This window comes from Ictidomys tridecemlineatus, chromosome 12 (genome assembly GCF_052094955.1).
Source record: "Ictidomys tridecemlineatus isolate mIctTri1 chromosome 12, mIctTri1.hap1, whole genome shotgun sequence".
Lineage (NCBI taxonomy): Eukaryota > Metazoa > Chordata > Mammalia > Rodentia > Sciuridae > Ictidomys > Ictidomys tridecemlineatus.
This window is the reverse complement of record NC_135488.1, coordinates 49,131,565-49,159,200: the sequence shown is the minus strand read 5'-3', so window position 1 is coordinate 49,159,200 and position 27,636 is coordinate 49,131,565. Positions and strand designations below refer to the sequence as shown.

General features: G+C 34.7%; 1 protein-coding gene across 1 annotated transcript in view; it reads right to left on the bottom strand.

Moving 5' to 3' along the window:
* LOC101971169 (uncharacterized) overlaps positions 1–23,686 on the bottom strand; it is a 70,431-nt gene extending 46,745 nt beyond the window's left edge. Inside the window, exons 1-3 of the mRNA XM_040271302.2 lie at positions 23,585–23,686; positions 8,261–9,199; positions 4,795–4,932 (exon numbers count right to left, since the gene is read on the bottom strand). Of these exons, the coding sequence (XP_040127236.1) occupies positions 4,795–4,932; positions 8,261–8,963 (841 nt within the window). The 5' untranslated portion in view covers positions 8,964–9,199; positions 23,585–23,686. The remainder of the gene's footprint in view (positions 1–4,794; positions 4,933–8,260; positions 9,200–23,584) is intronic.
* Positions 23,687–27,636: the final 3,950 nt, after the last annotated feature.

Here is a 27,636-nt window from a genome sequence, read left to right as displayed (position 1 = left end):
CTTTACTTTTAAATTTTCCTTTTCAATGTTAGAAGACATAGAAATGATTGTCTGGTCTCTAGGTCACACTTATGTTTTTAGTGACAAATACTTGTGGGCTTTCAATTTTCAGAACCTTCTAGTATCTGTCCATTTCTTTCTTTTTGTTTGATCATTTTTAAAATATTATTGTATGATAAACCTTCTTTTTGATGTTTATAATGCTTGCATAAATGGATGATAGCATACATTAAGTTGATGGCATCAATTAAGCCTTGGAACTTAAGAGGACAGCCATTATGCTTCATAACCTTCTTTCACTGATTCATTGGTTTCTTTCCCTCTTGCTGAAGCAAGTTACATGAAAATGATTAATTGGTACAGTTTTACTTTCTAAATTTATAAAAATTAGTCATTGGCAGTAATAAAAAAATCTCATGAGTCTATACTATAAATCTAGTCAACTATAATTCAGAAAAGCAGCAATCATCTCAGTTCTTCCTAGTATAACTATTGGTAGGCTCATGCACATCACTTTCCTTCAACAGAGTTGGTAAACTGAGCCCAAAAGTATTCTGATTCCAATTAAGTAATATTCCAACAGGAATAAAATAGTATACAAAAATCAAGATTAAAAATTACCATTTAGGAAATATTAAGTGTGTTTTGTCTTCAATGTATCTTCTTAATTAACTAAGGAAATCCACTAGAATCCTTTTGATGACACTCTGATAAACTGCATCCATTTTGAAGGGGAGAAGGGAATGGAGGGCTTGGGTGGCTTTTCAAAGTTCCAGGGAAGTTAGTGGTTAGTAATACAGGCAAAATATTTACTTCAAGACAGCAGTTGGGTATTTATTATTTTCATAATAAGTTACACTTTTGAAGTGCTAAGCTAGCAGAAAGGGGAAAGGAACAGAATCAAAAGATACATTTCTGTTAAGTTTGTGAATACTGTTACAGGTATATCATTCTTCTCCAAGAGATGACAGGGAGAATCTCAAAAGTCAATTAAGACTGCTGATATGAATAACAGATCATGATTCAAATGTTCAAATTTTCACCAAAACTCAGGCTTCTGCTACATGATACAGGGGATATGAATGATGAAAAAAAAGAGAAAAAATTATTTTAATAAACACTGTAAATGAGAAATAACTGTGATTCATAAACTTTTGAAAACATAGTACTTATTAACTTCCTTTACTCAAAATAGAAATGGTACTATATTTGCTGACCACCAGCAAATCATATAAAATAATGGCAATATTATTCTTAGATTTTATTGATCTTTAAAATATTACCTGACCTTGAAGAAAATGTTATACATGAAACCATGTGTTTTTGATATGTCATCTGAATTACAAGATATTTATAATGAATATAAATGTTTTCATATTCATAATATAAATTAAAATCAGAAGAATCACTTCTAATAAAAAATGAAACATAGAATGATTAAGGAAACCAAGACACAGAAGGATACATAAGGAAGTTACTTTGTGTCAAAGAAAGTGAACCCAAAGGACCCTGGTCCTGCTTTCTGGGAGATTTTACCATCTAGCCCCATCTACACTCTCTCTGTGGCCAAAACCTTTCTTTTAGTGCTCTGATTGCACCTGAGGCTAGAATTTGTTTGATAAGCTCAAGTACCAATGGTGTATAGCATCCACAATATTCCAAGAATTATACAGTGTCAATAATTAGAAAATCCTAAAATTCCACCAAAAGATTGCTAGAGCTAACAAACAAATTTGACAAATTAGCAGGATACAAATCCAACATACAAAAATCAATAGCTTTCCTATATACCAACAATGAATACACAGAGAAAAAAAATCATAAAACAACCTCACAATAGACTTTAAAACAAAAAACAAAAAAACCACCAACTGACCAATTTAGGAATAAATCTAACCTCTACAATGAAAATTTTAGAATATTGAAGAAATTGAAGACCCCAGAAGAAAGACCTCCCATGTTCATGGATAGACAAAATATTATTAAAATGATCCTACTCCAACAAGCAGAATATAGGTTCAATACAACCCCCAACAAAATACCAATAACATTACTCATAGAACTAGAAAAAAAATTCCTAAAATTCATTTGGAAGAATAGAAGACCAAGAATAGGTAAAGTGATGTTTAGCCAACAAAGCAATGCTTTAGGCATCACAATAAATGACTTCAAATTGTACTACAGAACGACAGTATCAAAAACTGCATAGTAGTGGCATAAAAAGAGACATAGATCAATGGTACAGAATAGAAGACACAGAGACAAACCCACAGTCATCTGATACTTCAATAAGGTGTTAAAACATATATTAGAGAAAAAATAACCTTTTTAACACTTGGTGGTGGGAAGAATGAAACTAGACTCTTATGTATCATCCTGCCAAAAAGCAACACAAAATGGATCAAAATCCTAAGAATTAGACCAGAAACTGCAACTCCTAGAAGAAAATACAGGTTCAACACTCCAGCTTTTAGAATAGTCAATAACTTTCTCAATAGAACCCAACAGCCTTAGGAAATAGTGCAAAGAGTTAATAAATGGGACAACATCAAATTAAAAAGCTTCTGATCAGCAAAGACAACAATTAGGAATGTAAAGAGAAAAAGAACACACCTGAGAGAGAATCACTGCTCTTCTCCTGAAATAGTGTTAACAGATAAAATAAGAACTCCAAAAACTTAACAAAATAACCCCACTAATAAGTAGGTAAATAGATACTTCTCAAAAGAAGAAGTACAAATGGCTAACAAAGTGCATGAAAAAAAAATGTTGAACACCTTTTAAAACTAGGGAATGCAATACAAAACTACACTGAGACTTGATCTCATGGCAGTCATGGGCAGGTACAGTATAGAATCCTTGTAACCCAACTGACTCCAGAGGCTGAGACAAGACATTCACAAGTTCTTGGTGAGCCTCACTGATTTATTCAAACCCCACCTCAAAATAAAAAAGGGATTGGGGTTACAGCTCTATCTAGTACTTCTAGCTTTATTTCTCATAATATAATTTTTCACAGGATTTACATACATTCCCTTCTTTTTGTTCTAGATATGGAGGGAAATTATACTTTATCCTATAGATCGCTATTTTTGGTGTTGTGTTCACTATAGTATATAGCATTTTCTATTGAGTTTGACTTGGGAAGACTTGTATTTTATTCATGTTTCCTTGTTTAGTTAGTCTGATTATGCTTTATATACAATACATATTTTCTATGCTTTTTTCTTCCAGGATCATTTCTCTTTGTTCATCATTTCAGTTGATTTTATTTTTTTAATTTTAAGTTGTAGTTGGACACAATACCTTTATTTTATTTATTTAGTTTTATGTGGTGCTGAGGATCAAACCCAGTGCCTCACACATGCTGGATGAGCATTCTACTACTAAGCCAAAACTACAGCCCCTTCAATAGATTTTAAAGAAAGAAAATTAGGAAATAGTTGTTCTTGTTTCCTACTATATTGAACCATGAATATAAATCTCATATAGAAAATTTATATAAAATATTCACTATGGCTATAAGAACAATTCATTGTGTGTTACAGATGATTTTGCCTTTCAGAAAAAAACATTTATAAAATACTTTTAACCCATTACCATTTCAAATAAGAATATGATATAAAGACCCATGGCAAGAATTCAGGAAAGCATGTGTTCAATGGACAGTAACTATAACTAAGTCTTAGTAAGCTTTTCTGTATAGAGTTGAGCCAAATAACTGGATTTTAAAATTCTTTAACAATTTCCTTGGGAGTTAATTCAAACCATACCCTTAAAAAACTCTAAAAACCATCTTCCAAAATAAAAAAAGAACTAAATAATAGACCATAAATAAGCAAAAGGCTGAAAAGTTTGAGAGCACTTTCCTAACCTGCAGCTCCAAGACTGTCATTCTGGCAAGAGTCAAATCTAGGGCCTGAGCAGAATGGGACCAATCATGACTACAACCAATAATATAGGTGAATTAGAGATAAAACAGTCCTCTAAATCATCTGTAACAAACTTTGTATTACCTAATGGGCCACAAAAATATCCAGCTATGAATACGGATTGATTATAGTGATTCCATTAGGTACCTGCCACAGGAAATAAAAAATCTTTCTAGAGAAAGATAAGACAGACCTACATCTCAAAAAATACAATAGCATTTCTGAAATATTTTTAATGAAATTATATGAATATTTTGCCAAATAAGCACTATAGCATTCTTATATTACACTAATAACTAAAAAGCATTATGTTTTTAAAATTACCTTTTGTGTTTGTAGATATGTTTGGGCTTTTGAAAAAAAATCTACATAAATATAGAACATTATCTTGGTAAGCTCAAACTTTTTGCAGTGTGATGTATGAAGTCTTTAAAACATGTCTTTTCTTACTACTCCCTCAACACTACAAATGAGCAACATTTAAACTATACTGGCCATGTTCAGAAACTAAACAGCAAAGGCTTTATTTTTTAATATTGCCTACTTTAGCAAAAACGGACCTCCTCCATGTAATATGCTGAAATAACAATACCAAAAATCCATCATTTTATAATAAGCTATAAATAATAGAGTATATACATGAAACTTAACATTCTTTTAAACCGACTGAGTTAATTTCCTAAAATTTAATTTTATTTTCCTGAAATAGGAAAAGTTTTCAAACACTGTCTTAAAATTCTTATTACTTATATAGTACTTTGATAATTTCTTTAAATTGTGTTACCAAAATGGATCAAAAATAACCCTTTAAATATCTAGGTTGCTATAAATAATCATCAATATCTTCTTTTTCCTTTCGTACCTATAGTATCTGGGAGGTCTAGCAGTTCGTTGTGCTGCAAGTCAAGGTTGGTTATTTGTATGCAATTTCCAATCTCCTTTGGAAGGTGTTCAAGTTGATTATGAGCTACATCCAGCATAATGAGGTTACATAATTCACCTGTAAATTGACCAACATAGTGATTTAATAAGCATTATTAAATAATATCTCAGGTTATACTAGGATGCAAGGGAGTAATTTTTATAATTTTGAAACATAACTAGCAATATAATATTATTACATAGGCAACTTTTTTTGAAAATGGAAAAATCAAAGAATATACTTGAATTGTAAGTTACCTGGTTTTCCCCAACATATTTACATTCTTTCTGAAAAATATTAAAATTGAACTCAAAATTTGAATCTATTATTTCAAAATGACATCTAATAACATGAAAATATTGCTTGTAAAAGATTACTTTACTAATCTGTGTCATGTGGAGTTTTTTTCTTTTGTCCTGTTGATTGAACTCAGGGTCTCACACCTACTAAGAACATATTTTACCACTAGCTACATCCAGGGCTCCATGTCATATATTCAAATAGCAAATTTAACCACAAATGCTGGATGGCATAGTCCAGATTTAAAAAGCTGACAAATTTAGCACAATTATATCAAATACATATTGAGTTCAGATGGAGACATGCCTTACACCTCAAAATATACATGCTTATTATACATGCTTAATACAGGCATATAATCTGATGTTACATAAATACATTTTTTAATAAATAAAAATAACTTCTCAATTTAATAGAAATTTAAAACAATAGACAATGAAGACAAAGCTGGTATGGCTATAATTTCAGACAAAGCAAACTTCAAAGCAAGGAAAATCATCTGGAATATAAAAAACACTACATGATAATAAATGAACAGAATAATCCTAAGACATAGCAATCCTTAGAGCATAAGTACTTCCTCATCTTCACTGTGTCTGTTTGGTGCTTAGTAAAAAGCATTATATTAATTGAAAGAATAAAGATAATTAAGGAAAATTTGGATACTTCTACTCTTCACTTCAGAATAAAACTTAAGATCTGTCATCATCTTTTCAAAGACATAATACCTTAAGTTGTTTCAATTCCATGATTTTTTTTAGAATTAGAAATTTAGGAATAAAAGACAAAAGTTGGGTAGCTGCAAATATGAATCATTTAATGACATAAAATATGCCAATTTAAAAAGTTATGTTCAGGGGCTGGGATTGTGGCTCAGCAGTAGAGCACTCGCCTAGCACGGGCTGGGTCCAGGTTCTATCCTCAGCACCACATAAAAATAAAGGTATCGTGTTGTGTCCATCTACACTTAAAAAAGAAATATTTAAAAAAATTTTAAAGTATGTTCAATTTTCAGTAAAAATGCTGCATGTATACTCTCAAGAACAAACTGAAGTTAAATTTAAAATCCTGTTAAATAATTCCTCATTCAACAATAGTATATTAATGTCTAGGTAGTTTGATAGCAATGCTATAGAAAGAAACCCTTACAGAGTGACTTGTGAATTTAAGTCAAATTTTTTAGGACTAAGTATATCACAAACACAAAACAACAATAACAAAGAAAAGCAATAATATCTCACATTTCCATACAAAAATTCAGCAGTTGGCTGAGCATGGTGGCACATGCCTGTAATACCAGTATCAAGGAGGCTGAGACCAGAGAACAATGAGTTCAAAGCCAGCATCAGCAAGGGTGTGGCATAATGCAATTCAGTGAGAGAACCTGTGTCTAAATAAAATTCAAAATGTGGGGTGGGTGTATCTCACTGGTCATGTGTCCCTGAGTTCAATTCCTCGGAACAATAACAAAATATTCAGTGTTTGTTTTTCCAAGTCTATACGTCTATCCAACAATAAGCCATAAATGCAGGTCAAATTTTGACAATATGATACTAACAGCAGTCATTTGACAATCTCATTTCTATGGGACCATATGTAATAAATCATTCCCACATAGATATTCCTGGGAATATTTTAATACCTCTTGAGCAAACTATACTTACTTCATACATACCATGTATTACTTGAGAAAGTCTATAACAGATAGTCTTGAGTAATCTGAAGTTAAAATTAATATTTAAGTGTCTAGACTTAAATCTAACAAAACATGTTATCTAAAAGTTTAACTGTATTTTAAAACACAGAACATCATCTCCCTGAAAAGCTCCAGAGCCTAAAATCAGAAAATTTCCTTTATCACTAACAAGATCTATACTGAATCAAGAATATATTTAATTCATCTTTGTGTATTTTGAATAAACCTTTTACAAAACAAAAGCTTCCCTTTAAAAATAAATATATACTTTGTATTTTGATTTTTTAAAACTCTTACAAAAACCCACAAAACTGTAACTTTAATTTCACAAAATTGATGCCAATAAATTTCTATATTCAAATTAGTTCAGAAGTTTTCCCATAATTAAAAATAAAGATAATTCATTTCTTTTTTTACTGACATTACACATATATATTCATTACTTTTTTCCTACTACCATTCTCTTAAAACATTTCCTTTATTTTCTTACTATTCAGCTTACTATAAAAGACAAGAATGAGTGGTATAGAAATGCTAAGTGTTGGTTTATGACAGATCTCTCTTCTACTTTTCTGCCCTGGATTTTTGTTGTTGTTGTTGTTTGCTGTTTTGATTTCATTTTTGATACAATATGTTGCCCAGGCATATCTGGAAATCTTGGGCTCAAGCCACCTTCCATGCCACAGCCACCCAAGTAGCTGGGATTATAGGTATGTGGCACCCTGCACAGCTACTATGTTCGATTTTTTTTCTATTTTTAATTGCATCATATTAGTGATACATTAGGATTTGTTTTGATGCAATTATAAATGCATGGAGTATGGTTTGCTCAAATTCAGTATAAAATAATTGCCTTTATCCACCCTCCTCAGATCCTCTTCCCTTTCCTTTATTGATCTTTCTGCTATTTAAGTACATTAGTTGGTTTTTTTTTTTCAATTAATGTCTTGTGGACATGATGATGAGATTCACTCTAGTATAGTAATATTAGAGTTTTAAATAAAAATGTAGGTAATACCAAAATTTTTTTAAAAATGTTTTTCTATTGTCCTATGGTACTTCAGTTTCACAAAGGTATAATATGAAGATCTTTAGAAATTCACTAAGTAAAAAGTGATGTGAATTTAAAGCCTTCAGATAAAAAAGGAAAGTTACAGAATGGGCACGTAGAGCCTTAATATATCTAGTATAAATATATTGGTGCTTTGAAAACAGATGACAACTTAACAATTAAGCAAACGTCTTTCAAATTCATTTTTTCCAATCAAAATCAGAGCTGACTGTGTTTGTAATAAAGGTCTAATTACTTAGAAACAAATATTAGGAATTTTCTGATATGGAAAAGCACTCAACAGAATTATTAATCATAACAAATAGTAAAATCAATAGTAATAACTCAAATGTTCTTACCAATTTCAGCAGGTAGTTGTTTGATTTTGTTCTCTCGAATGCTAAGCGTTCTGAGTCTTGACAGGTTTTTTATGTCCTTTTCCACAGTAGTTAGGCGATTAAAGCGAAGGTAGAGAGTGTTGAGAGAATCTAACCTATACACCACTGAAGGAATTTCTTTCAGTTTATTATGCCGTAAGTCAAGCAGCTGCAGCTTCTTCATGTTATCAAGAGAGTCAGGCAAACTGGTAAGTGAATTTTCACTTAGAGCCAGGATCATGAGATTTACTAGACAGCCCACCTCTGCTGGGAGGGACTGCAGTTTGTTACTGTATAAATAAAGTTCAGTTAATTGAGTCAAGTGTTGGATTGATGATGGCAATTTGTGCATAGACCTCCTGGATAAGTCCAAACGCACTGCATTCTCTTCCAGGCATTTGTTGAGCTCTTTAGTTACTTCTGCATTACTGGATTTTTTCCCAGTCCCACGTGCAGGACTTGGCCGCTTGATCTTATTGTCAACTAAAAAAGCCACCCCTGGTTGGGCAGCACTGGAGACCCTTTTTCCATCTTTGGCATCTTTCCCTTTGGTTTTAGGTTCTTGTTCATGGCTTTCTGTCCCCAAATCTCCAGAGGCCTTTGACATCTTTTCTCTTTCTTTGACTGATGGCACATTCAGATCTTTCTCTTTAGAGTCTTTTTCTTTCCCTAAATTACCACTCATTGTGACTCAAGCTTGAAAAAAAATACATTAACTTTTACTTTATTTTCTAGCAATAAAATTCAACATTGAACAGAAAAAACATCTTACACAATCAAACAAGTGTTGGCTTGAAAAGGTAATTAGCATGGAGTTACACCCATCTGTCACATGTTGGATCCAAAAGTACACTGTCCATTTCTGAAAACTCATTCAAACTGGTAAAATGGTGCTGGTCAATTGATGATTCATTAGAATTCCTGAAATATAATAGAGAGTATTAAATTACCTGATGTTATAATTAATATGAAGTAAACAGTCTCAGAAAAACAGTCTTTCTGTGAACTTTGCTGTGAAGAGTCGTCACAGAGAATGGGAGAACACTGTCTGGGACTAGTGTCTTACATGACCTCATGGCTGGGGCACGCCTGCTAGACAAGAATGTTTCTTTGCAGAGGTGCAGAATGCCTATCTGCTGTTGTAATGCCCTCCATGAGGAGACACTGTGCTAGAGTTTTATCAGCCTCAAATCAGACACACAGCTCCTGGGAATAGAGGAAATCTCTTGCTAGAATACCACAGTGTTCCACCAGTTCCGCCTCTCCTGAACCTGCCCACCTAACAGTAAGTTCAGACAATAAACTTTGAGTTACACAAAGCTCCTCATGTTCCACACTGCAACTGTGGATTGTGGAATAGTGAATGATGTTGCTAGTCCTATAAACATCTGAGTACAAAGAATAATGCTTCTAGAGGCTTTAACCTGAAAATGAGGCATATATTAATAAAGAATAGTGGCATAATTCATTAGATCATTTTCTTCAGAGAACAGCACTGCACCAACTACAGCTTTACCTTCAAAAACATTTGTCTATATGTGAGTCTTTTTTCTTATCCCTCTTTGCCCCTCGCCAGAACCTGCTAGTTTGGCTACACTGGTTACTGGATTTTGCCATCTTCCTATTACTTGATACAGTATTTACTGAAATTTAATGAATTGAAAACTTAAAAAATAAGGTAGGCCCTCCCATCAAGGAATTTGGAATCTGATAGAGGTATATGATTACAAATCACTCTGTTGTAAAACTTTATGGAAGTTAAAGTGAGAGAAATCATAATGGCAGCTGACATTTATTAAGTGCTAATACAAACACTGAAGAATTTACAAATATTTATATATTTTACGTGGATATATATAACAGCACTATGAGATGAACTATTATCCACATTTTCTACAAAAGGACACTGAAACACAGAAGTACTTTTAGATAATTAGCTTTGTTATCGTGGAAGTGAAAAACAGCCAACATTTTAAATCAGCATATATCTACAGGCTATATTCCTAACCAGCACCCTAAACCTGCTCTACCTGAAACTAATTATAGCTTTAGAAAACAGGAAGGGTTATAAAGTTGATAAAAGAATGGACCAGCAGTGTGGCAAAATAACAAAAGGAACAAAATTATACAGATGGAAAAAAATTAAAATAAGGGAAAACGGTATTAAACTGTGCACTTTGTAAGCACTCCATTTGATTCTCATACAGGTTAATCAGAGGGATCACCCTTGAGAATCCATGACACAGCAATCTCTAATGATGTCTATATTCTTGGAAAAGTGAAAGATTAATAGCACAGGAAAAGTATAAAAATTTCACTGGTAAAGAAATGGTATGGAAAACTTTTGTGGAAGGCATCAGTTCTCCCAAACTTTTGAATTTAAAATACACAATTCTTGTTTTTAACTTTTGTTAGCTTTAACTGATGATATACATTGCTTGGCATGAATAAGGACTCTGGCTTTGATCCCAGGAACAGGAAAAATTGTAGGGTATGGCCCCCTCACCCACACAAGTTTACAAGTTAGACTGTCAGAACACTCAAGATAACTAAGTAACTAGGTAGTGTAGTATATTAATTCCTCATATGAGTGACACAAGCTATAGAACGTTTGGGACAATCATTATCAGTGAAAACAGCTGAGATGAATTTAGGCTAACTTGCCCATTATTAATGGAGGAGAGTTCAAACAAGAAGAGGTGGGTGGTACATCAGGAAAGGGGACATTTTGCCTAAAATAAGAATGAATGGGCTTACTCTGAATATGATAGTGAAAAGGTAGGAATTTGATCAAACAGGAGACTTGCAATGATGAAAGCAGTTGGCTGGGGAATGAAGGATCCATAATTTGAACCTGCAAAGAATGAACTTACACTGGTAAATGCAATTAAATAAACGTGCTTTTATTTGCTAGCATACCAGGAAAGCTCTGGCTCATGCCATTCACCACTATGGCCCCTTCAAACCAACGAAGTGCTTTTACTTAAACAATACAATTAATAATGGAAAATATGCATCATTTCAGGGATACAGCATTGCTCACATGTACTTAAAATGTCATCATGAGCCAAGCATGGAGTCACATGCCTATAAATTCTAGTGGTTCCCCAGAGGCTGAGGTAGGAGCATCACAAGTTAAAAGCCAGCCTCAGAAATTTAGTGAGGCCTTAAGCAACTTTGCAAGATCCTATCTCAAAATAAAATAATAATAATATAAAAAAGCCAGGGAGGTGGCTCATTGGATAAGCACCCCTGGGTCCAATTTCTGGTACTAAAATCAAACAAACAAAAAGCATTGAAAGAAAGGCCATCATACTAAGTTTCTGAAAATTCCGTTTTTATTTAGATACACACACACAATTTAGAAGGAAAACTCCAATGTTCCTGTGTAAAAATAAATAATATTTAAAAAGTGCAAAAGCTGAGGCTCCATCTCAAACTACTCAATCAGAACCTTTATGGAAGAGAGTCCAGGAAATCTAAAACCTAAAATAAAGTGTCTGCATAAAAGCTTATCAAGTTTGGGAAACATTTGATCTGACCAAATGTGGTATCTGAAAACCAGTAAATGTATTTCTCAAGTATCATTCTAAAACAATGAAGGTTGAAGGTCAAGGACAGTTCTTGAAATAAGTACATTAATGAAAAAAAAATTACTCGTAATTTTAGAGTCCTCCTGAAGTCTAAAGGAGTTCCCTTAGTTTATTAACATCATCCACTATATTTGAAATTCAGACTACCAATACTTGAGCTATTTCAATGATTTTACTCTAGCCGTGATGGATCTGAGCTGAGTCACATACCCATCCTGCAGCTCCTGTACCTCATGATGTTTGCTACTACACAGTTTACTCACAGCTCACCATGCTTTTATTCTTTAATTAAATAACCAGGCTGGACTATTAACTAAAAAATTTACATCTAGTAAAATACATTTTGGTCAGGCAAACTGACTTGACAGTCCAATAGTAAATTCTCAATCTATTTCTGAATCAATTGAAACTGCCAAACTTTTTAAGGGAAAATGTACTCAAAGTAATCTTTGATGTTGCTTGAAAATATGATATTCAAGAGTCTGGGCTTTATGTAATTACTTTAATTGTATAATGTTTGGAGGGACAGCTACATTTACAAAAATTGAGAATTTTGTACTCATTCATGCAGTAGTATACATAGTACTCAGTCTCAAATGCTTCAAATCCAGTTGAGGAAGAAATCCTAAAATTGTATCAATAATTAAACTGATTCCAGCAATGTGTTTTTATACTGAGATACTCACCACTCCTGGTAACTCTTATTTCCAACCATCTAATAACTACTGTAAAGAGAGCACTTTATATGAGGTTTTAATATATCTTATTTCAAAGTCTCACAACCAGATCCTAAAGAAGATGTTAAACAAATCCCATTCTTATAACCAAGTTAATTCTCTTAAATCCATTTTACTATTAATCCAAAATGGCATCAAACCAGAAAATGGCACTGATTCCGCCCCCCCCCAAAGGTTTAGGTTGAGGTACCTTTCATGAGCAAAAAAAAAGTTACAAATTATGAAAACAATTTTGAATTCCTAAGTTGAAAAGCGACTCTATTCCCTATGTATAAACAAGAACAATGACACATCTAATAAGTGGAAAATTTTTTTTAAAAAGATGCCAGATTTTAAATTCTATGTGTATCTTTTGTCTTATAACATGCTCAATTACAAAGATAAGTATCCATATCTTGACTGCATATGGATGTTGATTAATTTAGACTTCCAGTATCTTCTAAGTCAGGGTTCTGTCACGAAGCTTTCTGTTACTGTGACAAAATATCAGATAAACAACTTTAAGGAAGTAAGGATTGTTTTGGTTCATATTACAGAGGTTTGGGGCTGTGGTTGTTGGCCCTGTTACCTTTGGGCCTATTGTGAGGCAGTACATCATGGCAGGGAATACACGAGGAGCAAGACTGCTCTCAACATGCTTGCCAAGAAGCAAAATGGGAAAGACATCCCAGAGTCTCAATATTCCCATTAAAGGTGTGCTTCTGAAGACCTAAATTCCTTCCACTAAATTCTACCTCATAAAAGGTTCCAAAGCCTCCCAAATGGGCCATAAGGTGGGCCCAGGCCTTCAATACATGAAACTTTGAGGTCAAAAAAACTTTTTCTGTAGAGGGACATAGGCTTTGCAGACCAAATTAAGGCTATGTGGCAGGAACATGAATTCTGTCATTTCAGTATGAGAGCAGAAGACGACTACACACAACAAACAGGAGTCGATGAGTTTCAACAAGATCTTATAGCAAACCAGGCCTCAACCTACGTTTGGCCACTGGTCCATAGTTTAACAAGCCTTATCCTGTCACTGTTTCAAATTTTAAATAATTATTTCATAAGTCTCAAGATGACCATGATAAAACTAAAAAGAAAACTCATAGATCTTCATCTATAATTGAGGATTTCAACACCCCCATCTTTGCCAATTACTCAAGAGACCAGAATGAGTGGAGGTAATGGTTTCTAAATTGGTCACAGAAAAGGCAACAGAAAAACATAATTAACTAATAACTGATAAAACCCAAAGGAACAAAAGGTGACAAGAAGCAAGAATCTGTAAATTTGAATGTTAATAAATTTCTTATAATACATAAGTAATACCTAAATAATGCACTAACCATCTCTATAAAATTATACAACTATATAAATCACTATATTTACATATACAGTATATGCTAAATCATATGTGATATCTTCCAAAGTTACATGTAGTATACTTTATAAGCATTTACAGAAGTTTGAAAGAGATTTTGTAATTATAGACTGTTGTTATCATATGTGCTGGTATTGGGATGTAAATTCCCAAAATGTGTCTTCCTCATAAAGAGTAATTTTCTATCTTTTTAAAATAAAAAGTATAAATTTATGTGAGAGTTACACATCTACATAAGAGCACAGAAGAACTAAAAAAATACACACCTAACTTACCTGCTTAATCTCTCCCAGGAAAACACGTGGGAGTTGAGATGATGAGGCGGGGAGGGGGCATAGTGAGGGCATAAAGTTGAACAAGGTAAAAAACTTGAGGCCAGATTCTAAAAGGCTATGGATACTCCGTTAACAGAGTCTATACCCTGCCACAGATTCCTCTTCTAGGATTTCATGGGTACTACATATCAATAACACCAATGAAGTCAATATCTTGATTGATAATTTTCAATTTGCAAGGGATGATGTATCTCTAAATGACACTCAACAAAGGAGTCTGTATCTGTCTGGCTGGCCTAGAAGGAAGCTGTATATCCCCACGTGTCTCAGTCTAGCAGAACTCAGCGAAGGCAAATCTGTTTTAGAGCCTTTAAACTCTTTCCCTAAAAGCAGATATCCACTCTATGTTTTTACCCCCTATCCCACCCCACTTGGTTCTAATAGTATAAAATTTGCTACTTCAGCTCAGACAGGAGAGTTTACCAACTATTACATTTGATTTCCAAAACAATTATTAAAAAAACAAGCATCCCAGGTAGCAGTATTCCCATTTAACAGATAACCAAGGTCTAGTGAAATGATTTGCCAAATAGTATGATTTGCATCTGACAACAGTATTTGCAGCAGCAAAAAATAATTATTGAGCAATTGGTATATGCCAAGCACTGTGCTAAGTGCTTTTATCAGTCAGTTCATTAAGTTGCTAAAATAATTCTGAGGCAGATTAAGGCCCATTTATAGATAAGGAAATGCTGGCTTAAAGAAATTAAATGACTTATCCAAGAAGATATTTTTGACAGTCATAAGATGATCACCTATAATAATATATGCCTCTTGTATTTCAGAATACAATAAGTAAATATAAATAATCATGTAAATAATTTGAATTGGACATATGAACCAAGAAAAATATTTAACAGAAAAAGATTTCTAAAGGTAGGATTACATTCTATGGTTTAAGGGAAAAATTGCCAACGGAATACAAAAAACTCAAATATCTATTTTTTTAGAAATTATTTTCCCCCTCAATTCAGTCCTGATCCTACAACCGCACTAGTAATTTACTGATCATTCTGGAACTTAAAAAAAATGTCTTTCAATAATACACTTATATCAAATGCATAATTCATAAAGTCCAATTGTACTAAATATCTCTATGCAAAAAGTGTGCCATAATAGTTTTTTTAAATACATTTAAATTCAAAATGTAGGTATTAACTCTAGTCATTTAAGTGTACTTGTCTAATAATATTAGATGATATAGATGAATATTTCCATAACCAACCACTAGGAAGTGATGATGCAGCTCAATTCAGAAAAGAATTGAATTCATCTATCCTTGGCCCATTTCCCTGGTCTTAATACCTAGCCCTGATAATTCACTTAGTAGTATAACCAGTAAAGATACATGCTTATTTTAAAACTAGTAATTTATGTTTGGGTGGCAACAAAAGGTGGATGAGAGACAAAGAGAAGATAAAAATAATTTAGATTATTGAGGAGAGAACTGTGTGTCTAGTGGCTTACTTAGTTTCTCATTAAATATGACTCACCTCATATTGTACAAACAACCCTTTCCCTCAATTCTCTTGTTAAATGGAGATATCATTTAACTAATTTCCATCTCAGAAGGAATGTCCTCAAAAGAATAATACATAAATGAAAACGCAGTAAAAAGAAAAAAAATACAACAAAAGATCTGGAACTGGGGTTTTGGTTCTCAATCCCTTGATGAACTGCAATATGATTTGAGCAAAAAATATATTTCTGGGCTTCAATGGTTTTATAAGAAAAGTAAGTCTTGAGGGTACATTAAATGATTTCATAGGTTCCTTAAAACACCAAAATTTCTACTACTAAGTCTTAATAGAATGTAGTTCCCAAAAAACAAAAGTTTAATACATAATGTTGAAAATCAATTCTAATAAAATTCTTAGGATTATAGAAATATACCCTCGCCAATAGAAGACACCAACATTATTAATTGTTCTGAGTATATTTACACACTGAGATATTTTAATATTTAAAAGTATATTAGGTCTCTATGGCCTTAGGTAACCATGATTGTCTCCAAACATATATTTATGATTATCCTAACAATATGTTAATCTGAAAATATTCTGTAATACATTCTCAACATCTCCCCAAAATGTATTTCAATATCCTCTAGTTCCAATGGTCAAAGAGATTTGGGATAAAATATGTTTCTAACATCAATGTTCATTGCCTTTTCAGAAGAAATTATTTGTGCTCTTTATATTTTTCATGGGGTCATCATTATATTATACACAAAAATTCTCAAATTTATGAGGATAACAAAACATTTTCTCAGGAATATCTATTAACCTCATAATATTTTAAGCATTCACAGTTCCATTTCCTAGAAAACACAGGTGATTTATCAAACAAACTAGAACACTGATATATATTTTTAAAACCATTAAAATTTTGAGATTTTAAAGAGTATAAAGTTACCAGTAACTGGAATGATAGAGTTGAGATTAAAATTTCCAATAATCTACCAAATATTAAAATATTCTGTGACGTTGTCAGATGTACTTTGTAAACATGATGTCATTTTTAATACCTTTATTTTCTTCATTTATTTACTTTTTATGTGCTGCTAAGGAATCAAACATGTCATTTTAATATCTTTATTTTATTCATTTATTTACTTTTTATGTGGTGCTAAGGAATCAAACCCAGTGCCTTGCTCATGGTAGGCAAGCACTCTACCACTGAGCCACAACCCCAGCCCTGTCAGATACATTTTTAATTTGGAAATAAGAAAGTAAACTTGTCATTGCCTAGGAAAACTTAAGGGGAAAAACATTGATCCTCCCAACTGTTGTACTGCTCTTGCAAATCCAAAATGACAGGGAGAATGGAACTGAGTCGAATGAATATATCCAAATCAGAGAACGTAAGGATTTTAAATATTTATTTTAAAAGTATCATTAAGTGAGAAAAATAATTGGCATTTTCCTTTGAAAACAAAATGTCATTCAGAAAAAATATATTGTATAACTACTGTTATTATATCAAGGGTCTTAAAGTAAAATTATTTGAGTGGCAGAATCTAAAACATCAAAGTTAAATTTTCAGATTGAGTTAAAAAAGGAATCAACAGTAAGACATACTAAAGAACTAAAAACCAATCTAACAATAGTGCCTGACTATATTCTCTAGTATCATTCTTAATATTTTCTAATACAAGGCTTCATGGTCACAAATTGATACAATCAAAATAATACGGTAGGGCTAGTGCGGAACTCATTCATGCTCCTCCTGTCTCAGCCTCCCAGGGCACTGGGATTACAGGCATATGCCACCATACCCGTCATGCTTTTTTTAAGTTACAATGATGCTTGTTATTAACTTTTATACTTTATGTCAGAAACTTTAAGTGTTAACCTTTTTAGAGCTTGATTTAACATTTGTTTCTTCAACTTAAAATATATTATAGCCCATGCACATAGATCTGATGCATGGCAGTTATAAGTAGGCATATTTAAAAACATTTAAGATCTTGAAATAGTGGTGCACATCTGTAATCCTAGCTACTATGGGAGGCCAGGGTAAGAGGACTGTAATTTCAGGGCCAGCCTCGCAACTGAATGGGACCCACTCTCAAAATGAAATAAAATGGGTGGTGGATGTAGCTCAATGGCAGGGTGCTTGCCTCACATTCATGTGGTTCTGGGTTCAGTCCCTACTACTGCATAAGAAAAAAAACTTTTTGAGCTCTGACTTGAGATAACCATTGATGAATAAAAACAACATAGTGATAAAATAGCTTTTCTGATTTAAAAAGTTTTCAAAGCAAAGATCAAATTTATCCATGTGATTTCCATAAACTTCTGAGTTGCCAGAATGAAGGATGATTTGCCAGGTGTTGGTACACAGTAATCACAGTCATTTGGAAATGGCCATTTGGAAAAGCAAGGTTGCTTCAAAAAGAAATAACAAACTCATTTCCAAGATGTGTTAAATGAACAGTATATGATCTTAGTGTAGCTGTGACTATAGAGTTGTTACAAAAAGTCTTCATGGAGGGAGTCGGATTGAGGTATATCCTAAAAGATTTGGATAACTGAAAGAGCAAGGATGATATTAATAGGGAGACGATAAAGAACTCCAAAATTGTTGCTCTCTTTTAGGTTATATTGTCCTTAGGCTGGAAAGTTTCTTGAGTATGGAAAGTGTAATAATATGTGTCAAATTTTGGGAGATTATTAGAGTTTTTAGATGATGGACTTGAAAGTAAGCCTTATCATGAAGGCAGTGGACCATCAACAGTTGAGCTCATTAATCACATCTGATCATCTGTTGGCCAAATGTGTTTCATGTTCTTTTGAGTTACTTATATTTCCTAACCCTAACAAGGTAACTGTACTTCAACATGTTTGGCAAGTCATTTAAACACTCTGAAACTTAGTTTAATTATTTGTTTTTTTTCTTTTTTTTTAATTGTTGGTCGTTCAAAACATTACACAGTTCTTAATACATCATCTTTCACAGTTTGATTCAAGTGGGTTATGAACTCCCAGCTTTACCCCGTATACAAATTGCTATATCACATCAGTTACCCTTCCATTGATTGACATATTGTATGAATGGTAAAATAATTACCTGCCAGTCTTGTGGGTGAACGACACAGTATAGAGTGCAATGCTTAATAAACAATAGACTTTCTGGAAACATGAATTTATCTCCTTTTTTCAAGATTCTTCATTTTAATATTTTTAATTGCTTAATTATTTTTGCTCCCAAATGTATAATGATTTTATGATGTTGATATTAACATAGATGTTGTGATCTAAACATGAGATAGCATATTTTAAGGAAACCTTGTTCATTAAAATCAGTGTTTTAGTTTACCTTTCTTGATAATGGGAAATGTAATCTGATTCAGTTGTCAATTATTAGATTGAGACATTTCCAGTTTGTAACTGCTCTATTAACAGTTAGAAATGGTAATTTCATGAGAGTCACCCTAATTAAACTTGGGATATCACCTGGTAGGCCAGTGGATGCTTAAAATACTTATTTTTTAAACTTCCTTTTTGCTCTTAAAGGTCCTGATAAATTCAGTGCCTTTCTATTTTCTAATGATCAATAAAATGCTGTTACTGAGGCAATAAATGATAAAAAGGTGGTTTAAGTACTAATATTTTGTCAATACATACCTCTACTGCAATGTTCAGCAGATATTGTTAAAAAAAAAAAAAGAAATCTCTCTTCCATTTTGAAATAAATTCTGCTTAGTTTTATTCCTGGGAAACCAGTACCATTTTTATCTATTTTCCACAGATACAAACATACAAACACACACACACACACGTGTGTGTGTATGTGTGTGTGTAAATAGAAGTACTGAGTAATCATGATCATGACTGTAGGGTTTTACTATCGAATGGCCTGCACTTGTCATAAATCTCTACTCACCTATTGGATTTACACTCAGTATCTGCTCATTTTCTACATTCATTTTTATACTGTTTTTTCATTTCACTTGCACTGATTAAACAAATTACCAAATAGAAGACTTCTTTTAGAATCTATTTTTTTAAAACACAAAATTTTAACATTTTCTAAACTGATAAAACTAATGTAAATCCATCATATTTAAGAACATGGTAAAAAAATTACATAATTCTATTTTGGGGGATCACTGATGATTGAATTCAGGGGTACTCAACCACTGAACCACATCTTCAGCCATATTTTGTATTGTTTTTTTAGAGACACGGCCTCACTGAGTTGCTTAGTGCCTTTCTTTGCCTGAGGCTGGTTTTGAGCTTGTGGTCCTCCTGCCTCAGCTTCCTGAGCCACTGGGATTACAGGCATACATCTCTGTGACAGGCTCAGTTCTATTTTTAAGAGTTCAATTTATATTCCAACAAAGCAGGAATAAGTTAATTAACATTTGATTCAAATTTTCTTGACAAGTTTAACTATATGAAATACCACAAGATTTCAGTATGTGGCACCCTTTAAACTTGGAATTAAAACATACATTTTCTGTATGTATATATTTCAAGTTAAAGACATACACATATCCCAAATCTTTTAAGGATACCAAGCCCCCAAATCTGATGTTTACATACACACACATATATAAATATGGGCAAGCTCTCTACCAATTACTTATAAGAACTACTCATTATTTTATAGAAAGACTTTAAAATTTTGTTTCTTGGGAATGTATTTTAAAATATATTGCCAGATGTCAAAACTGAAGTAAGATTTCAGAATCTCTGGATTATTTTTTTATAAAATAGTTTAAAGTACATAAGTGTTGTATACTGTTTAAGTCATAAATTCTGGATATAAGTTCTTCCAGTAATTTAAGTGATTACAGTGTGCTTATCTTTCAAAATAAAATGCAAAATTAGTGAAAAACTAACTTCAGAAAAAAAATTTTTTCATATACAATGACTTGCTGTTAGATGTCATTTTAGGATAAAATGATACATGATGCCTTTAGGAACACAAAGATGAGCTGACTTTTGAATTCCTCAATACTTCTTAAGTCCATAGCTCTTTTCTCAAAATAAGAGGCTATGAAATTGTGAAACCAACACAAATACAGAGTATGCTAAAGTTACAAACATATGGTAATCCTTAGTGTAAGATGCTATCATATAGATTCAGAAATTTAAAAAACAGAAATATCATTATCTAAGTCTATTCAGAATAAACTGGCATATGTGATTCTATATAATCCCTTTGCATTATAATTCCAACCAACTCTGGATTTAGGAAAAAAATGAATCTTATAATATGCATAAGAGGGCTGTGGTCATAGCTCAGAGTGCTTACCTAGCACATGTGAGGCACTAGGTTCCATATTCAGCACCGCAGAAAAATAAATAAAGGTATTGTGTCCAGCAACAACTAAAAATATTTTTTAAAATGCATGTACAGTGATTCAAACACATATGAATAAATATAATTTGTAAACCAAAACATTTAGCCCTTTCCATGTCTAAGAATGCCACACACTGTTTAATTTCAGTATATTATAGGAAAGGGATAATGTGTTACATTTGTCATATAATATATGTTGAGTTTTTTTAAACTAAAGTTATATTTTAAAGTATTTCATTCTTGATGCAAATATAATCTATGAGAGTTTTTCCTACAGAACCTTAGAAAGAAAATGGTTATAACCCAAGTTCATAAAGCGTTTATATTTCAAAATCATTTTACATTCTTCATTTTATGCACCTCACAGGACAATTTTGAGGTAGTTTATTCTGCTTTGCACACAATTAAACAGATTGAGAGAAGGTAGGTTATCAGGCCAAGGAGAGACAGCTGCTCAATGGAATAAACAAGGTTAGAATTCAGACCTAATAAATGAAGTAAACCATTTTATAATATTCTACATGAAAATTCTTTTTAGGGTTAATAGAGAGAAGCTTATTAAAGCATAGACTTCTATTGTTAAATCAAAATTTTAAGTACTGCTTATTGAACAATAAAATTATTTTAAAATATTATACAGAAGGCATTGAGTTAGACAAATAAAATTATCAGGTTTTGCTTATTATCTATAACTTACTAAATTTGTTTTTATTAAGTAATCACAAAAAGTAGTATCTTTAGACAATGATAACCTTATGAAGAAATCAAGAATTCAGCCATGTATTTGGTACAGCAAAGTAGTTGAAAAGATAAAGATTAAAACATTTTTAAATAAAAAAGTAAAAATAAATAAAAAAGAAAGGATAAAAAAAATCCCACATTTCCACTCTTCAAAGTAGATTTTTTTTTCTATTTAACAATCTTAAAATATTCTCAGCTTCAAATTAAGAAAATGTGTAGGGAAAAAAAACCCTAAACCCTAGTTCTTTCATACTAATCAATAAAAGTTAATTTTCAATGAGGAAACAAGAGATGGAAAACATTAAGTTGGAAAATATTAAGGCTGAAATTGAATATTTTTTTCTCCAATGTTCTTCCTGAAATTTATCGGATAAATTACTCTGCCATTTTGGAAGTCATTTTTTTTAAATAGAAAATTACTTCTTTTTTAAAATAGAAAATTACTTTTTTGTATTTTGTGGCTCCAATCATCCTTATCAGCAACATAAAATTACCCAGAAACACTCTAGGAGTGTAACACAAAAGATTGTGTTATAGAAATCATCCAAGTAGCACTTATTTTTGAATTCCTATTTTCCCTTGACATTTACTACTACATAAGAACAAACTATATTAAAAGACACCTACTGAGATTCTTAGGAATTAAATTAACCTATAATGAAGTGACATTAAAGGCATGCATAATAATAGTTAAATTTAGAACACATCTGCTGTGGTCACTTTTTTAAAATGTATAGGGCGGCATCCCAAATAGTACCCCTTTAACAAAAACACTAAATTTCTGGAAAACAACAGTAACAATTGAAAGTTAAAAACAGGTGGCAACGTTTCGTCCTGACCGTCCTGACGCACACCGAGCTGCACTGTTAATCACCTGTGGATGCTGTGGGTGCTGCTCGTGCAGCCGGTTGGCCCGAGGGCCTGGGGGAGACGGGAGAGATCTGCAGAGCGCTCTAAGCTCTTAAAACATCCTGCCTCCTACAGCAAACTGCCGTGGGCGGCGGCACAAGAGCCCTCCGTCCCGTTTCTCTGAGACGATATTTAATGTGGGGAGAGCCTTTTCCCGGGGAGGGGCACAGCACAATCAGCAGGCCTGGGTGCTGGGCACGTGGCCGACGCCCCCTGCACCTGCTGCCGGGCAGCCGCGGGTCCGGACTCCCCCGGAGGTGCCTGGGCTTCTCCGGGGGAAGCAGAAAGCTGGGGACGGTGGAGACCATCCTCCCAGAATTTCGGCCTCGCGGAAACACACTTCGATCCTTCTCCAAAATTAAAACTCTGCTGCAAACAGAAACTGGATTCACACATCGTCTGCCTCCCCGACATCGCGCCCGCGCCCACCAGCGCCGGGGGAGGGGGCTGGGGGCCCCGGGACGGCCGGCGCCGGCGGGGTGGGATCCGGTGGCCACCCCGCCGCCAGGACACGCCCCTTTCCCCTCCCCACGTGTCCTCGAGGAGGCGCCAGGACGGGGTCAGAGGGCGCGGTCTTCCCGGGCCTGCCAGCCAGGCCCAACGTGGCCAACCCCAAGTCCCACCGCCGCTCGCCCAGGCCGGCGGGTTCGGAGGGGCCGACCTCCCTGTCCACCGCCACGGCCTCCAGGCCCCGCCCCCTCCCCAGGTGCCCTGGCCTCCGAGGAGGGGCCGGACGGGGGGGAGCGGGCAGGGTCTTCCTGAGCTACCAGCCAGGCCCACCGCACTGACCCTTCAGCCTGGCCACCACTCACCCAGGTCCCTGGTCCTCAGCCCCGGCTGCCGCCTCGGGCCACCTGGGCCCCTCTCATTCTTGTACCCGGGAAAAGCCCTGCACACAGCGGCGTTGATTGGCCCAGACCTAGAGGTCCTCTGGCCAATCAGAGCTGCGAGCTAGAGGGCTCCTGGGAATTGGGGGGAGGGGCACAGCGGGGCGCCTGCGCCTTGGGCTCCTGGCAGTGGAGGCGCTGGGGTCCGGCAGCTCAGAGTTGTTGGGACACGTGCCTGGAGGAAACCTGGCAGAACCTGGGATGGGAGCTGGGAGCAGGCCGCCTTGCCCCAGCTCCCCCATTCTCTCCAGAAGGCCTTCACCGGACTCAGCTGAAGCCAGGGCTTTGGGCTTCCTGAGGGCCCTGATTCGTTCCAGACCGCCTCAGGGCCATAACCCCCTCTCTCCAGTTCCTTCTCACAATGGCCCATGCTCCCTCCTTGGCTGTGTGAAGTTCCCGGGCTAAGAAGTTTCTCTTTGTGAATATCCGCAACCGTTTGATATAGAAATAGTTCCCTTTTCACAGATAAAGAGACTAAAACAAGCTTTGAAGTCCCTTTGCAAACTAGGCAGGTTGCTGCAATTCAAGTGCACACATACGGAATTTCAAGGCTGTGGTTCTCCACCATGCAGGCGGTTTTCCATTGAAACAGTGTCCTGTGGCTGGTCTCTGCGGCTTTTCCTCCCAAGATGTCTGAATAGCAATATTTGAGTGGTGTGTTGGTCTCTCCAAAACTAACTGCCTCCTCCCCTACCAGCTGGCTCTTTCTCCTGTCTTCAAACCTCACTATGCCTACGTATCACCCCTAGTACTACTATCTCTCTGCACAAAATAAAACACCCTTCGCTAGTTTCTCATCAATTTCTGGAGCGTCAGAACCTCAGCCACACTTCCAAGAACCCCAGTGTGGTTGAAGGCTTTCTGGCCATGTCTCTGTGCTCGTTCCAGTACACACGCACCTTGACTCCAACCCACCGGCATCTAACACAGCTGCATATGCTTCCCCATTTCTTCATTGCATCACCTGGAAATGCGTCTGTCCTACTCCATTTCTACCCGGTGCAATCCTATCCATGCCTCATGCCGCACCCACTTAGTCTTTATTTTGCCTCATAATTTCCATGGTCTGTTTTCCTGTTCCCCGATTTCTCCCAGTACCAGAGACCCTGATCAAATTTTACCTAGCGTTATTTTATATGAGGCCCTGTCTGAACTCTTCCCCCTAACAGGAATGTAATCTTGTTGAGGACAAGATTTGTCTCACTCATTACTGTTGTGGTGCCTCAGAAATTGCCTCATCAACTTCATGCACCCATGCAATGAATACATCTTGGTACGAGTTCATAAAGGTTCTCAGCAGTTGGCAGTCTTCCCCATCATTTAGACAAGGGCGTCTGAATCAGCCTCACGGGTCATGTTTACATGTAAAGATCACAGCTTCCCACTCAGTTGTATGATTTTTTTCATCCTCTGCAGCCATCCTTTCTCTTCTCAGTCTCATTTCCATCGAGAGGCGCTTTTTTTCCCCAACCCTCTTTTTTTCATGTTTTTCCTTCTTACTTGGTTTCATTTCTTGACCCTTTCCTTCTTCCTTCCTGTGATCAACCTCCTCTTAAAGCCCTTCTAGGAGCTTTCACTCCCATGCTCATTTAGCATATTTACTAAGTTCCAGTGTCATAGCCATGCTGTGCTGGGCGGATATCCTAAGATTTATTATATAAGAATAGGATATAGATACCATTTTTAAAAGAACATCCAGAAAAACTCTCTTTTAGCAAATGAATCCAAGAAGAACTCATAAGGGAGTAAGAGGTACACAGCACTACTCATGATGCCTGGCATCCTAGGACCCATCTTAGGGTACAGATGACCATTTAGGCCAAATAGTCAGGAGATGGGGTTCTAGTTTCAACTTCCCCTCTAACATTCTCTAATAATTTCAGCCCCTCTCAGGTGTCTGTTTCTGCACCAGTAAAATTCAGAAATGGGGTTAGGTCAATAGTCCCCAAGGTATTTTTCCAAAGAACACAAATTTTGCAGAAATTTAACAGATATCATGGAAAAATGGGGTAGGGATTGTTCCATGGCCAAAATCTTGGGAAAACCTCTTTCAACAAACTTAAAACTTTTCTTTTTCCCTAACTCTTCACAATACCTTTATTAAACTATGCACCTTAAGACTCTTGGGGGACAAGGTAGGAAACTTAATGTGTTGAATGGTAATTCTCTTTTTAATTATAGAAATTATTTCAAGAAGCCATTTCTGTGCATGTTGGAGACAATAAAGACAGATATATCAGAAGATTTTGAACAAGGAATAATCTAAAAACCTATTTCTCCTTTCTAAATCCTTATTGACACTAACAATTTAGAAAATTTCAATGTGTCCAAGATATGGGAGGAACAAAGGAAGAAAAAACTTTCTAAAACTGAGTAAACCAGTGTGAGAAACATATTTTTGAGTAGAAGAAATTTGCAGGTGACACTGAATTTTAAGCAGGAATCTTGGAGAATAATGTTATTCTCAAATATAGAAGAATTAACAAAAAAGAGGAAAATATATAAAAATACACTTAGAAATGTCATTTTTCTAAATAAATCTTAGCCAAATGGATATTTAGTAGGAGAGATAAATTTGATGGACTTTAACCTTAAATACCTGGGCTAATTTAAAATGTAATGTCAGTCCATATTTTGATGTGTTAAACTGATTTCTCAATGGTTCTGTTGAAAGTCAAAAAGGAAACAAAATTAGTTTACATGATTAATTTGGCAATTTGGGGGTAAAATTCATTTGGTTAGCAAAGATACACAAAGCAATGTGGTGAAACATCCTCAAAAACGTGTTCCAACTGGAAAACATGCATGTATATTTATATATGTATGTATTCCAATAGAAGGATATATGTGCATTATAAATGTGTGTGAAATATGTATTTGTACACATACAGATGTCATGGACATGCACTGGGACTTAAGAGGTTAAGCAGCTTATAATTTGAAATGGTGATTTTAAAATACTTTAAAGCATAAAGGGACTTATGTCAATAGGAAGAAAAAGACAAAGTCTAGGGTATGCAAACTGCTATTCTCTTTGGTTGTTGAGTCAATATGTAGGCAAAGCTTTTATGTGGAACATTGTGCAAACATGAAACAAAGTGATTACTCCTTGGTTTGCCTTTGGACTGTACTATTGTCAGGGTTAAGAGAACAGATTCTCCACATCCAGGGTTATTTTATGAGTCTTAATTATGAACCCCTGAGGAACTCAGTGGAGCCTGGGGTTACTGGAGATGATGTCTGGCTTGGCATATTTATCATCTACAAATCATCTGCTATAAATATACCTCAGCAGGCTCATCATCAGGCCAGCTCAGGAACCTGTGATTTATGAAGGTTACAGGAAACAGTGTGAAGGCTGAAGCACTTAAGGGTAGCTTTCTTTTCTGACCCAGCCCTGCACTCTACTTGAATAGAAATAATCCAGAGAATGAGTGCTCTTTAGCATTTAGAATTAAGCCTTTTAAAATTCCCTTTGGATATTATTCTTACATCACTGAGTTTTGACATTTAAGAATTTATAAGAAACATCAAAATCACTATGTTAAAGGATAATGTGAGAAAACACTAAATGTAAAATAGAAGCATATTTAAACCTTACTTTTCTTTCCTTTTTTTAAAGTACAAACTGTGCAAATGCAAAGCATTTTCTCTCAATTTTTATTACACATCTATCATTAGTCTGTATTTTTCTCTGGATAAAATAACAGAACTGACCAAAATGTTTTGGAGATACCATGATTCCAATCTCTGGAAGTTGAAATAAATAAAATGTGTTTCTTCTTTGTATTGCTGAATGTTCTTTGTTTTTGAAGAAAAATGTGTTTGTTTTACAGAGTTTGGATTTTTCCTTGAACATATAAACAATATTTTCTTTGCACATTTGTTGCAATAAATAAAAATTGTTTTAATGAACCAAAAATGACACAAAACAAAAATGCCACCCAAGTTTCTCTCACTGGTGATTTGTTCCTGCA